At 37.9% G+C, this 12,571-nt stretch overlaps 2 protein-coding genes across 5 annotated transcripts in view; one reads left to right on the top strand and one right to left on the bottom strand.

The window, feature by feature from the left end:
- MID2 (midline 2) overlaps positions 1-12,571 on the top strand; it is a 124,986-nt gene that overhangs the window by 61,133 nt on the left and 51,282 nt on the right. The window lies entirely within an intron of this gene.
- On the bottom strand, positions 2,012-2,495 carry LOC128577859 (40S ribosomal protein S25-like). The gene has a single exon (XM_053580219.1). It carries the CDS (start codon positions 2,483-2,485, stop codon positions 2,108-2,110), a length of 378 nt encoding a protein of 125 aa, XP_053436194.1. The 5' UTR covers positions 2,486-2,495; the 3' UTR covers positions 2,012-2,107.

The raw sequence follows: 12,571 nt of genomic DNA, 5'->3' as shown, positions 1-12,571 counted from the left end.
CTTCACTATTGATGTTTACTTGGTTTGCTATTTTTCTCACAGTCAGTAATGATTTTGCAATGTTTTCTTGTTACTGGCTACCCTGACCTCTCTTCATCAGTGATGCTTTCTCTACCCTCAGAAAAATGTTTAATCCATTTGTACACTGGATTTCTTCATGGCATTATTCTCATAAACTTGGACTAACATGTCCCCAATTTCACTTCTACTCTTGCGAAGTTTAAAAGGAAATTTATTGTTTGTTCCTTACTCTAAATTCAAGCTCCAACATTCTCTAGATGGCACACAAGACACACAACAACAATAATGAATGCCCCTCAGTAAGACAGCACCACACATTGACACAAACACAGCTGTGAGACACTGATATACCAAAGTTATGAGCCTTTACCATGTTGTTTGCACAGTGCTGCCAACATAAGCTCAGGGTGGCAATTTCATGAACTTAATTGTCACACCTTGTATGTTTCTATGATCAGCATATAGTCACAGTTAAAGCCATAGGAATGAATGAAATTGTTCAGGAAGAGGAAATTGATTAGCTGAGGAGAGGGATACACACATAATGACATTAATTTTTTTGTTTGTTTTACAGACAGAGTATTACTCTGTCACCTAGGCTGGAGTGCAGTGGCATGGTCATTGTTTACTGTAACCCTGAACTCTTAGGCTAAAAATATCCTGCTACCTCAACCTCCCAAGTAATTGGGACTACAGTTTTGTGTCCCCATGTCAGACTGATTTTCTTAATTTTTTTTTTTAGAGATGGGGTCTTGCTATGTTGGCCAGGCTGGTCATGAACTCCTGGCCTTAAGCAATCTTCTTGCCTAGGCCTCTCAAAGGGATTATAGGAGTGAGCCATTGCACCTGGCCTATATGTGTGATATTAACCTTTTTCCCCCTCTTCTTTTAGATAGAGTCTTGCTCTGTAGCCCTGGGTAGAGTGCTGTGGCATCATAGATCACAACAACCTCAAATTCTTGGGCTCAAGTGATCATCTTCCCTTAGCCTCCTGAGTAGCTGGGACTATCGGTGCCTGGATATTTTTTTTTTTTTCTATTTTTAGTAGAGACAGGGTCTCACTTTTGCTCAGGCTGGACTTGAACTCTGAGCTCAAGCAATCCACTTGTGTCAGCCTCCCAAAATGCTAGGATTACAGGCATGCGCCTCCATAGCCAGTGATAGTAACATTTTATCTGCCACATGTGTTGCAATTATTTTTCCTGTTTGGCTTTTGTTTTTGTTTTTCCCCTGTTTTGTTTTTCTCAGTTTTGGTTTTGTTTATGGTTTTTTGGCTTGCCAGAAGATCTCCCCATCCTTAAATTTCCTTTTCATATTTTCAGTGATTTTTTTTTTAAGTTTTTAATACACCTGGATATGAGGTTTTGATTTATTTTAGGATATGTAGTTTTGTTTTCTTTGAGATAGATCACTGTTATGCCATGGTCACTTATTAAAAGAACAGTCCTTTCCCCATTGTATGGATCTACCTTTGCCATATATTGATTGGGTTTCCATATGTACTTAAGTCTATTCTAGACTCTATTCTGTTCCATTGATTTAATTTTCTATCCATTTGCCAATACCTTCCTATTTTGATTACAGCGGCCTTATGGTCAATTTTTACTTTTGGTAATAGCTGATGTTTCTTTTCACAATTTACTTGCTATTTTTATTTTTTATTATTTATTCTTTTTTATTTTTTATTTTTTTATTAAATCATAGCTGTGTACATTGTTTATTATTTATTCTTATTTCAGGTAACTATTCTTATTTCAATCAGGTTACATTGTTTGTGTTTGTTAGGTAAAGTCCAAGTTGCAGTTGAGCCTTTCACCCAGGAGGTTTCTTACTATTTTTAGATATTTATTTCTCTGTATACATTTTAAAATATAGTCGAACCTCTATAGTTGACCACCTCTGTACATTGACCACCTCTTTAAGTTGACCTAATTTTTTTTTGTTGTTGTTGTTCAATAAAATTTTATTTTTCCAAATATATGGTTGGTTGGACCTGTAAAAAAAAAATTAAAGAGTCAAAACTATAGCCTTGCAAAGGGAATGTGTACTTCTTACAGTTGAGTCCCTCAGTTCCTGCTCATCTTGTTCATGCATCTTCACCAGCAGCTGGGGCATCTCCACCCTTGGTATTTCTGGTGTAAATTACTTGAGCTCTGTGCTTTGAAACCAGTTTGATAAGGCCTTTACTAAGGAGCTCCTGAAGGGCTGCCCTGGCCAGGGAACCTCGAATCTTCAGTCTCTCAGAGACCACAGCTGGAGTGATAAGCTTATAGTTGGTAACTTCCTTACAGAGTTTGTCATATGTAGCTTTGTCAAACAAGACTAGGTTGTTGAGCTTGTCCCGAACTTTGCCTTTGGACCACTTCTTCTTTTTGGCCTTGCCTCCAGATTTGTTCACTGAGTCTTTGTCTTTCTTGGCCGACTTTCTGGCATCTTTCTTCTTCTTGTCATCCTTGGGCAGCATTGCGAAGCTAGGAGAGCTAAGTTGACCTAATTTTTATAGACCAGACATGCACCACATGTATGTACCAGTACAGTAAACCTACCTAGTTCCTTATGTTGACAACCCTCATATGTTGACCAGTTTGTTACAGTCCTTTGGGTGGTCAATTTACAAAGGTCCAACTGTAATTTTATCCATTTATAAAATATATTCAATTTCAATGATGATTATCATTGTATTACAGTTATATAGTAATTTTGAGAAGAAATGCATTTTTATGATGTTAAGTCTTCCTCTCCAGAATTATGGGATATCTGTGCATTTTTTTCAGGTTTTATTTTTGGGACCATCTCTCTAATATTTCCTTGTTGTCTTAAAATTAGTAGAGTACCTTTCTCTTTAACTTGATTCCTAGGTACTTTGTAGTCTTGTCCCCATCGTGAATGTGTTATTTTTCTATCTCCATAAAAAGTACTGGAGAAAAAGTTTTGTTTGATTTTATGTATTTTCTTATATATAACAATCTCGCCGTATTGATAATTTTAAATTTAAAAAGACTAGAGCCTGTTGGGTTTATCTGAGATACTTATATATCCTTTATCAGTATTTATACCAATTATTTCATTTTCTCTCTCTCTCTCTTTTTTTTTTTTTTTTTTTTGCCCTAGCTGACACATTAAAAACACTGTGGTGGGTGGGCATGGTGGCTCAGCACTTCGGGAGGCTGAGGTGGGGAGAAGTGCTTGAGACCAGCCTGGGAACATTGTAAGACTCAGTCTATACAAAACAAAATAAGCCAGGCATGGTGGTGCTCACTTGTTGTCCAGCAGGCTACAGATGGAGGGTCACCTGAGTCCAGGCATTCAAGGTTGCAGTGAACAGTGATCATACCACTGTCCTCTAGCCTGGGTGACAGAGCAAGATCCTGTCTCTTTAAAAAAAAAAAAAAAAAAAACCTTACTGAGAAGGGTCATAGCATTTCACCATTTAGCATGATATTTGCTATTTGTTTTTATCATATTTAAACATTGTCTTTTATTTCAAGTTTTCATTGTATTGGCTGCTATATTTTGCTCAAAATCCTTTAGAATGTATTAATATAATATAAGCCCATATATTGATGTATTTTCTAATGTTGAGTCTCATTCTTTTATTTTTGGAATAAACCCTGTTTGGTTATGGTATTTTATTCCTTTGTTGCCCTGCTAGATTTCATATTCCACGTAGGATTTTTCTGTATATATTCAGAAGTGACAGCAGGCTGTAGTCTTGTTATTTCTAGTATCGTTTTAAGATTTCTGCCATTTAAGGAAGGAGGGAGGTGGGTGGGGCCTTGGTGTGTGTCACACTTTATGGGGGCAAGACATGATTGCAAGAGGGACTTTACTTAACAATTGCAATCAGTGTAACCTGGCTTATTGTACCCTCAATGAATCCCCAACAATAAAAAAAAAAAATTTCTGCCATTGTAGTATTATATTAGATTCAGTAAATGCATATGGGGTCCTTTTATATTTATATATGGTCTTCAGTAGTTTAAATGGCAGAGGAAGGCTGGGCATGGTGGTTCAGGCCTGTAATCCTAGCACTCTGGGAGGCTGAGGCAGTTCAGGAGATTTCAGGAGTTCAGGACTAGGCTGAGCAAGAGTGAGACCTCCGTCTCTACTAAAAATTAGAAAAACCAGCAGGGTGTCATGGCGGGTGGCCTGTAGTCCCAGCTACTGGGGAGGCTGAGGCAAAAGCATTGCTCAAGCCCGAGAGTTTGAGGTTGCTGTGAGCTATGACATTACAGCACTCTACCCTAGAGCGACAAAGTGAGACTGTCTCAAAAATAAGTAAATAAATAACAGAGGAATGATCTATTTTTCAAGAGTTTATGGAACTCAGCTCTAAAACCATCTAGACCTGGAGCCTTTTTAACAAAAACTACACATCATTAATCACTTTTCCAATCTAGTGTAAAGTTACCAGATTCTTAAGGTTTTGTTACTGCTTATTGAATAAAAGTATTTAATAGGCTTTTCAAACACGTGCCATAGGTTTCATGGGTTCCGTTATAACTGTCTTGCCAATTGTGTGAATTTTTTGCCATCTTTGGGTTTAGTGGCTACACATTGGTAACTTAAAATCCACTGCAGTGGGAATTTTTGTGCCATGGAAATCAGCAAGCCCCACAAATCATGACTTTTTTTTTTTTTGAGAGCAGATTGTTAAATGTTTACTAGCACACTATTGTTTATATTTATGAATCTATTCCCTTTTTATTGTTAATATTGTATTTTTTGTTTTGCTTTCCTTTCTTTTTCCTTTATTCAGAATTTTTAAAGAAACACCTTTTGATTTAAATTACTCTTCGTATAGTAGTCTATTCTGATTTCATCTTCTTAAAAATTAATTCCTCTTAATTACTTTTAGTATATTTTATTGTACTTTTCCAGTTTCTTAAATTGAATAATTCATTTATTATTTATTTTCAATCTTTTTTTTTTTGGAGACAGTCTCATTTTGTCGCCCTCGGTAGAGTGCCGTGACGTCACAGTTCACAGCAACCTCAAACTCTTGGGCTTAAGCGATTCTCTTGCCTCAGCCTCCCAAGTAGCTCAGACTACAGGCGCCCGCCACAACGCCCGGCTATTTTTTTGTTGCAGTTGTCATTGTTGTTCATCTGGCCCAGGCTGGGTTCGAACCCAACCCACTGAGCTACAGGCACCGCCCTATTCTCAATCTTTATATATTTTCCTGAGTATAACTTTAATAGTACCCCATAATATATTTGGGTATTAAATGTGCACACTTTAGTGATTTTCTGTAAAATTAAAGAGTTTCAGTTTTATTTTCCTCTTTAATTACAAGCTTGTTTAGGAGTATATTTCTTAACTTTTGAGCAGTTAAAGATTTTTAGCGTTTGTCTTTTTGTTATTTTATTCTTATTTTATAGGATAAGATCATAGATGGAGACTATAAACTCTTTTTTTGTGATAAATTGTGAATGTTCCATGAATATAAAACTGTATTATTTTCTGTAGGATACAGAGTTCTATATGTAACTATTAAACTGATGTATTGATTTTTTCAAATCTTCTATAGCCTTGTTTATTTTTTACTTGATCTGTCAGTTTCAACTATAACTGTATCTTTTGCCTATTCTTTCTGTTTTTAAGAGTATTTCCTAGAAGTGAAATTGACACATTTTTAAAGTTTATTGATACATTCTGCCAACAATCTCTATTTACCAAGACAATTTATACTCCCAGCAGAAATGTACAGGGAGCAGATGGGGAATTCCTGTTTGCCTTTACCATGCTGCTATAAAATGCTACTGAATTCAGTCACCTACACCTAGCCTTTTTGGTCATCTCTCTTAGGAGAAAAATTCTCAGATGCCAGGCAGTAGTTGAAAGCAGCAGCTCTCACTGGGTGCAGGTTAAGGCTGACAAAATTGGCAGCTGCCATCCAATTTTGTGCTCCTGTTACAAATAAGACTGTTGAGTTTTGGGGACTTGGGTTGCTTCAGTAGGGAAAGAGGTCCGAGAAACCAGAAGCTGTTTTGATTAAGCAGTTAAATGTCACCATGTGGGACTTAAGTACTTTCCTACACAATTTCTACCACTCTCTCATCTCCTAAGTTCCCAGTCTCTTTGTTCTGCCCAGTGATGACCTTTTCTTCTCTCCAGTATCTCCTTCAAAATTTGTTTTCTGAGGCACTGAAATTAATAATACTGTGAGAATGAATAGAAACCACTGTACAGGGATCTGTCTTTTCAGAAAGGACATTTATTTCTGAAGGTAGAATTTTAAAAGTGTCAGTAATTAGGGTGGAAGGGGTGCATAGTACTACTGATGGGGTATTTTTTTGCTGCTATAAATCAGCAATACTTAATTATCCATTGGAAATATATGTAGCCTTGGTGGGGTATGGTGTCTCATGCTCATAATCCCAGTTTATTGGGAGGCCAAGGTGAGAGTTGAGGCTAGGAATTTGAGACTGGCCTGGGCAACATAGTGAGTCCCTGTCTGTACAGAAAACTTAAAAAAAATTCTGCCAGGTGTGGTGGCACTTGCCTGGTAGTCCTAGCTATTCCAGAGACTGAGGTGGGAAGACCACTTGAGCCCAGGGGCTTGAGGTTGTAGTGAGTTATGATCATCCCAACTGCACTCCAGCCTGTGTGCCAGAGTGAGGCCTATCTCTAGGAGGAAAAAAAAAAAAAACAATATATGTGGCCTTTGAAAGTTCTCTACTCTCTCTCTCTCTATGCCTAGCCTTTTTACCAAGTCCATTTTTATCAAAATCCTATATCCATACTTTGAAGATTAGGCCAGCATTCTCTCATGCCCAATTTATCTTTATCTTCCTTTTTGTCACATTTTTGAAGCTCCTCAGTGAATGTGACAGCAGGGAAAGATCCAGGTGCAAGAACTAAACCATATTACTGTATAAAGACAGCTTATGGGAAGTTGGCTGCTAAGGAAATGCATCCTTTATTAGAAAATGCATTTGGAATCTGGTGCTGAGTATGTGAGAGCCAAACTCAGTAAGAGATCGTAGACCCAAATTGCTACCATATATTCAGACCGAAGGCACCAAATTAGTAGTTAGCTCATTATCCAAATAAGGTCTACCCAGGCTTTAGGTTCTAGGTGAAATTAAGAACAATGACAAATCTAGATTGTATAGAATGGAACTAATCTTTGAGCAATAACTAAAGTCTTCAAATTACTTAGAAACACATTCATGTGTACACACATACACATGTTATAAGTCCCAAACCTATTTTAAATAAGCAGCAAAAGAGCTGTAGCTCATGCCTGTAATTCTAGTACTCTGGGAGACTGAGGTAGGTGAATTGCTGGAGTTTGAGACCAGCCTGAGCAAGACTAAGACCCCATCTCTACTAAAAATAGAAAAAACTATAGTTCTGTTTTATCATTCATGTGAAAGTGTAGGTGATTATATATTGGTTTCATAATAGTATTGAGTACATTGGATACTTTAGGGAGGGGGAGAGAAGGGGAGAAGAGCTGGGAGGAGGGAGGATATTTGGTGGGACCTCATCTATTGTGCATAATAAGTGAGGTGGTGGTTTTGTTAACAAGTTTGATGTAAGCTTCCCACATTGTGTATCAAATCAGCACATTGTACCCCATAAATGCATTAATGTACACAGTTATGATTTAATTAAAAAATTAAAAAAATAGAAAAATAATAAAAGTAGAAAAAACTAGCCAAGTGTAGTGGCACATACCTGTAGTCCCAGCTACTTGAGAGGCTGAGGCAAGAAGATTGCTAAAGCCCAAGAGTTTGAGGTTGCTATGAGTTATGATGCCACAGTACTCTCCCCCAGGATGACAGAGTAAGACTGTCTTAAAAAAAAAAACAGCAAAAGATTATGAAAGTATTGCTTGTAAACAATAACCATTAAGAGTTGAAATGCTAACCATCCTATTTTACAGTAAAATAAAAGTAAGTAGACAGGCTTACTCTGGGAGGCTGAGGCAGGTGGATTGTCTGAGCTCAGGAGTTCAAGAATACTCTGAGCAAGAAAGAGACCTGGTCTCTAAAAATAGCCAGGCATTGTGGCTGGCACCTATAGTCCCAGCTACTTTGGGAGGCTGGAGGTAAGTAATAGAGGGTGAGGCAAGAGGATCTCTTTGAGCCCAAGTAATAGAGGGTGAGGCAAGAGCATCTCTTTGAGCCCAAGTTTGAGGTTGCTATGAGCTATGACACTAGGGCACTCCACCCTGGGGTGACAAAGTGAGATTCTCAGAAAAAAAAGTAAGTAGAGACATAAATCAAAGCTTGAATTTCAGCTTTCTGGGAAAGAAGTACTTTACTGCTTGTCTCCAGACCAGGGTGGCAAGTTGGGGTGGGGGAGAAGTGGGGAAGAAAATCAGTATTTAAATAACTCCTACTATGGTCCAGGTAGTGTGCTAAGACCTTTATCTCTTATTGTCTCATTTGATTCTCACAGCCACTTGTGAGATAGGTAATTTTGTTTCTATTTTGCCAGTCAAAAGATACGCTCAGAGATGATATGTGACTTTTCTGAAGTCACTTGACTTATACGTGTGTCAAAGCTGGAATTTCGATGCAGGCCTGCCTGACTTATAATCCAGAGCTCTTTCCATTCTACTCTGTTGCCTCCTGGGAGAAAAAAAGTGCTGAGAAGAAACGGAAACTTAGCACAGGAAAATCCTCAAAAGAAAGGGAGGATGGCTTTTCCTCCCCTCACCCCCCAAAAGTTTTAGTCACAAAGAGAACAACAACAACAAAACAGCATGGTTACTTTTATGTTTAGAACGGAATATGGGTAATCTTCAGGGTCCCTGGCCTTGGAGTTAGGAAGCCCAGTTTGGGCCAGAAGTCATATATACATGGGTAGTTCACTTTATCTCTCTGGATATTAGTTTTCTCTTACATAAAAAGCAGACAGTAGTGCCTACCCTATCTATCTCATAGGGGTGTTGTGAAGATCAAATATAGAGATCAAATGTATCTGAAGTCACTTTCGAAGCTAAGCTGAACAACTATATAGCTCTAATATAACTCTACAACCATAATTAATCATTTCAGTGGCAACGTTTTAAGATAGTCAGATCTTCGGAATTTCCAAACAGGTTGAGAGCCCTTCCCATTTGCTCTATCATTTCTCTAGAAGCCAGCAGACTTACCAAAGCAGGGGACTGAGCCCTGAGCCATAGGCAAAAAGTTAAGAACCAAAACAAATCACAGTGTGTGTTTCCTCTGCCCCCAATCTCCCAAGCATTGTATATAGGTGAATCAAGTTAAGAGTAACATTGAAGACAGAAGCATAAGGTAAAAGAAGCTCCAAAAAGGCAGCCTTTTCTCTGAACGGATGAGGGGGTGGGAACATCTGTCTGCTTTGTTCTAGTGACAGTGGAGACAGATTAAAAATTATAGGCATTTTAATACACACAAACACTCACACATTTGTGTGCCTCAGGGCTTTTTACCACAGTGCCTATCAGGGTCTCTGGATGAACCAGTATAACCTGGGGCCACCTCTGACACCATTAATATTTTCTTTTTTTTTTTTCATTAGTGTATTTCTTTTTTTTTTTTTTTTATTGTTGGGGATTCATTGAGGGTACAATAAGCCAGTTACACTGATTGCAATTGTTAGGTAAAGTCCCTCTTGCAATCATGTCTTGCCCCCATAAAGTGTGACACACACTAAGGCCCCATCCCCCTCCCTCCATCCCTCTTTCTGCTTCCCCCCCCATAACCTTAATTGTCATTAATTGTCCTCATATCAAGATTGAGTACATAGGATTCATGCTTCTCCATTCTTGTGATGCTTTACTAAGAATAATGTCTTCCACTTCCATCCAGGTTAATACGAAGGATGTAAAGTCTCCATTTTTTTTAATGGCTGAATAGTATTCCATGGTATACATATACCACAGCTTGTTAATCCATTCCTGGGTTGGTGGGCATTTAGGCTCTTTCCACATTTTGGCGATTGTAAATTGAGCTGCAATAAACAGTCTAGTACAAGTGTCCTTATGATAAAAGGATTTTTTTCCTTCTGGGTAGATGCCCAGTAATGGGATTGCAGGATCGAATGGGAGGTCTAGGTTGAGTGCTTTGAGGTTTCTCCATACTTCCTTCCAGAAAGGTTGTACTAGTTTGCAGTCCCACCAGCAGTGTAAAAGTGTTCCCTTCTCTCCACATCCACGCCAGCATCTGCAGTTTTGAGATTTTGTGATGTGGGCCATTCTCACTGGGGTTAGATGATATCTCAGGGATGTTTTGATTTGCATTTCTCTAATATATAGAGATGATGAACATTTTTTCATGTGTTTGTTAGCCATTCGTCTGTCGTCTTTAGAGAAAGTTCTATTCATGTCTCTTGCCCATTGATATAAGGGATTGTTGGCTTTTTTTATGTGGATTAATTTGAGTTCTCTATAGATCCTAGTTATCAAGCTTTTGTCTGATTGAAAATATGCAAATATCCTTTCCCATTGTGTGGGTTGTCTCTTTGCTTTGGTTATTGTCTCCTTAGCTGTACAGAAGCTTTTCAGTTTAATGTGGTCCCATTTGTTTACTTTTGTTGTTGTTGCAATTGCCATGGCAGTCTTCTTCATGAAGTCTTCCCCCAGGCCAATATCTTCCAGTGTTTTTCCTATGCTTTCTTGGAGGATTTTTATTGTTTCATGCCTTAAATTTAAGTCCTTTATCCATCTTGAGTCAATTTTTGTGAGTGGAGAAAGGTGTGGGTCCAGTTTCAGTCTTTTACATGTAGACATCCAGTTCTCCCAACACCATTTATTGAATAGGGAGTCTTTCCCCCAAGGTAAGTTCTTGTTTGGTTTATCGAAGATTAGGTGGTTGTAAGATGTTAGTTTCATTTCTTGGTGTTCAATTCGATTCCAAGTGTCTATGTCTCTGTTTTTGTGCCAGTACCATGCTGTCTTGAGCACTATGGCTTTGTAGTACAGACTAAAATCTGGTATGCTGATGCCCCCAGCTTTATTTTTGTTACTAAGAACTGCCTTAGCTATACGGGGTTTTTTCCGGTTTCATACAAAACGCAGAATCATTTTTTCCAAATCTTGAAAGTACGATGTAGGTACTTTAATAGGAATGGCATTGAATAGGTAGATTGCTTTGGGAAGTATAGACATTTTAACAATGTTGATTCTTCCAATCCATTAGCATGGTATGTTCTTCCATTTGTTAATATCCTCTGCTATTTCCTTTCTGAGGAGTTCATAGTTTTCTTTATAGAGGTCCTTCACCTCCTTCTTTAGGTATATTCCTAGGTATTTCATTTTCTTTGAAACTATGGTGAAGGGAGTTGTGTCCTTAATTAGCTTCTCATCTTGACAGTTATTGGTGTATACAAAGGCTACTGACTTGTGGACATTGATTTTATATCCTGAAACATTACTGTATTTTTTGATGACTTCTAGGAGTCTTGTGGTTGAGTCTTTGGGGTTCTCTAAGTATAAGATCATGTCGTCAGCAAAGAGGGAGAGTTTGACCTCCTCTGCTCCCATTTGGATTCCCTTTATTTCCTTGTCTTGCCTAATTGTATTGGCTAGAACTTCCAGCACTATGTTGAATAGTAAAGGTGACAGAGGACAACCTTGTCTGCTTCCAGTTCTAAGAGGAAAAGCTTTCAGTTTTACTCCATTCAGTAAAATATTGGCTGTGGGTTTGTCATAGATAGCTTCAATCAGTTTAAGAAATGTGCCACCTATGCCTATACTCTTCAGTGTTCTAATTAGAAAAGGATGCTGGATTTTATCAAATGCTTTTTCTGCATCTATTGAGAGGATCATGTGATCTTTATTTTTGCCTCGGTTAATATGGTGGATAACGTTTATGGACTTGCGTATGTTAAACCAGCCTTGCATCCCTGGGATGAAGCCTACTTGATTATGATGAATGACTTTTTTGATGATAAGCTGTAATCTATTGGCTAGGATTTTGTTGAGAATTTTTCCGTCTATATTCATGAGTGAGATTGGTCTGAAATTCTCCTTTTTGTTTAGGTCTTTTCCTGGTTTTGGTATCAGGGTGATGTTTGCTTCATAGAATGTGTTGGGGAAGATTCCCTCTTCCTCAGTTTTTTGGAATAATTTCTGCAGTACAGGAATAAGCTCTTCCTTGAAGGTTTGATAGAATTCTGGAGTGAAGCCATCTGGACCAGGGCATTTTTTAGTTGGAAGCTTTTTTATTGTTTCTTTGATCTCAGTGCTTGAAATTGGTCTGTTCAGGAGCTCTATTTCTTCCTGGCTGAGTCTAGGGAGAGGGTGTGATTCCAAATATTGATCCATTTCCTTCACATTGTCAAATTTCTGGGCATAGAGTTTCTGGTAGTATTCAGAGATGATCTCTTGTATCTCTGTGGGATCAGTTGTTATTTCCCCTTTATCGTTTCTGATTGAGGTTACTAGAGATTTTACTTTTCTATTTCTAGTTAGTCTGGCCAATGGTTTATCTATTTTATTTATTTTTTCAAAAAACCAACTCCTTGTTTCATTAATTTTCTGAATGATTCTTTTGTTTTCAATTTCATTGATCTCTGATTTGATTTTGGATATTTCTTTTCTTCTACTGAGTTTAGGCTTAGATTG

Source organism: Nycticebus coucang, chromosome X, assembly GCF_027406575.1.
Source record: "Nycticebus coucang isolate mNycCou1 chromosome X, mNycCou1.pri, whole genome shotgun sequence".
Classification (NCBI taxonomy): Eukaryota; Metazoa; Chordata; class Mammalia; order Primates; family Lorisidae; genus Nycticebus; species Nycticebus coucang.
This window is presented reverse-complemented; position numbering and strand designations above follow the sequence as displayed.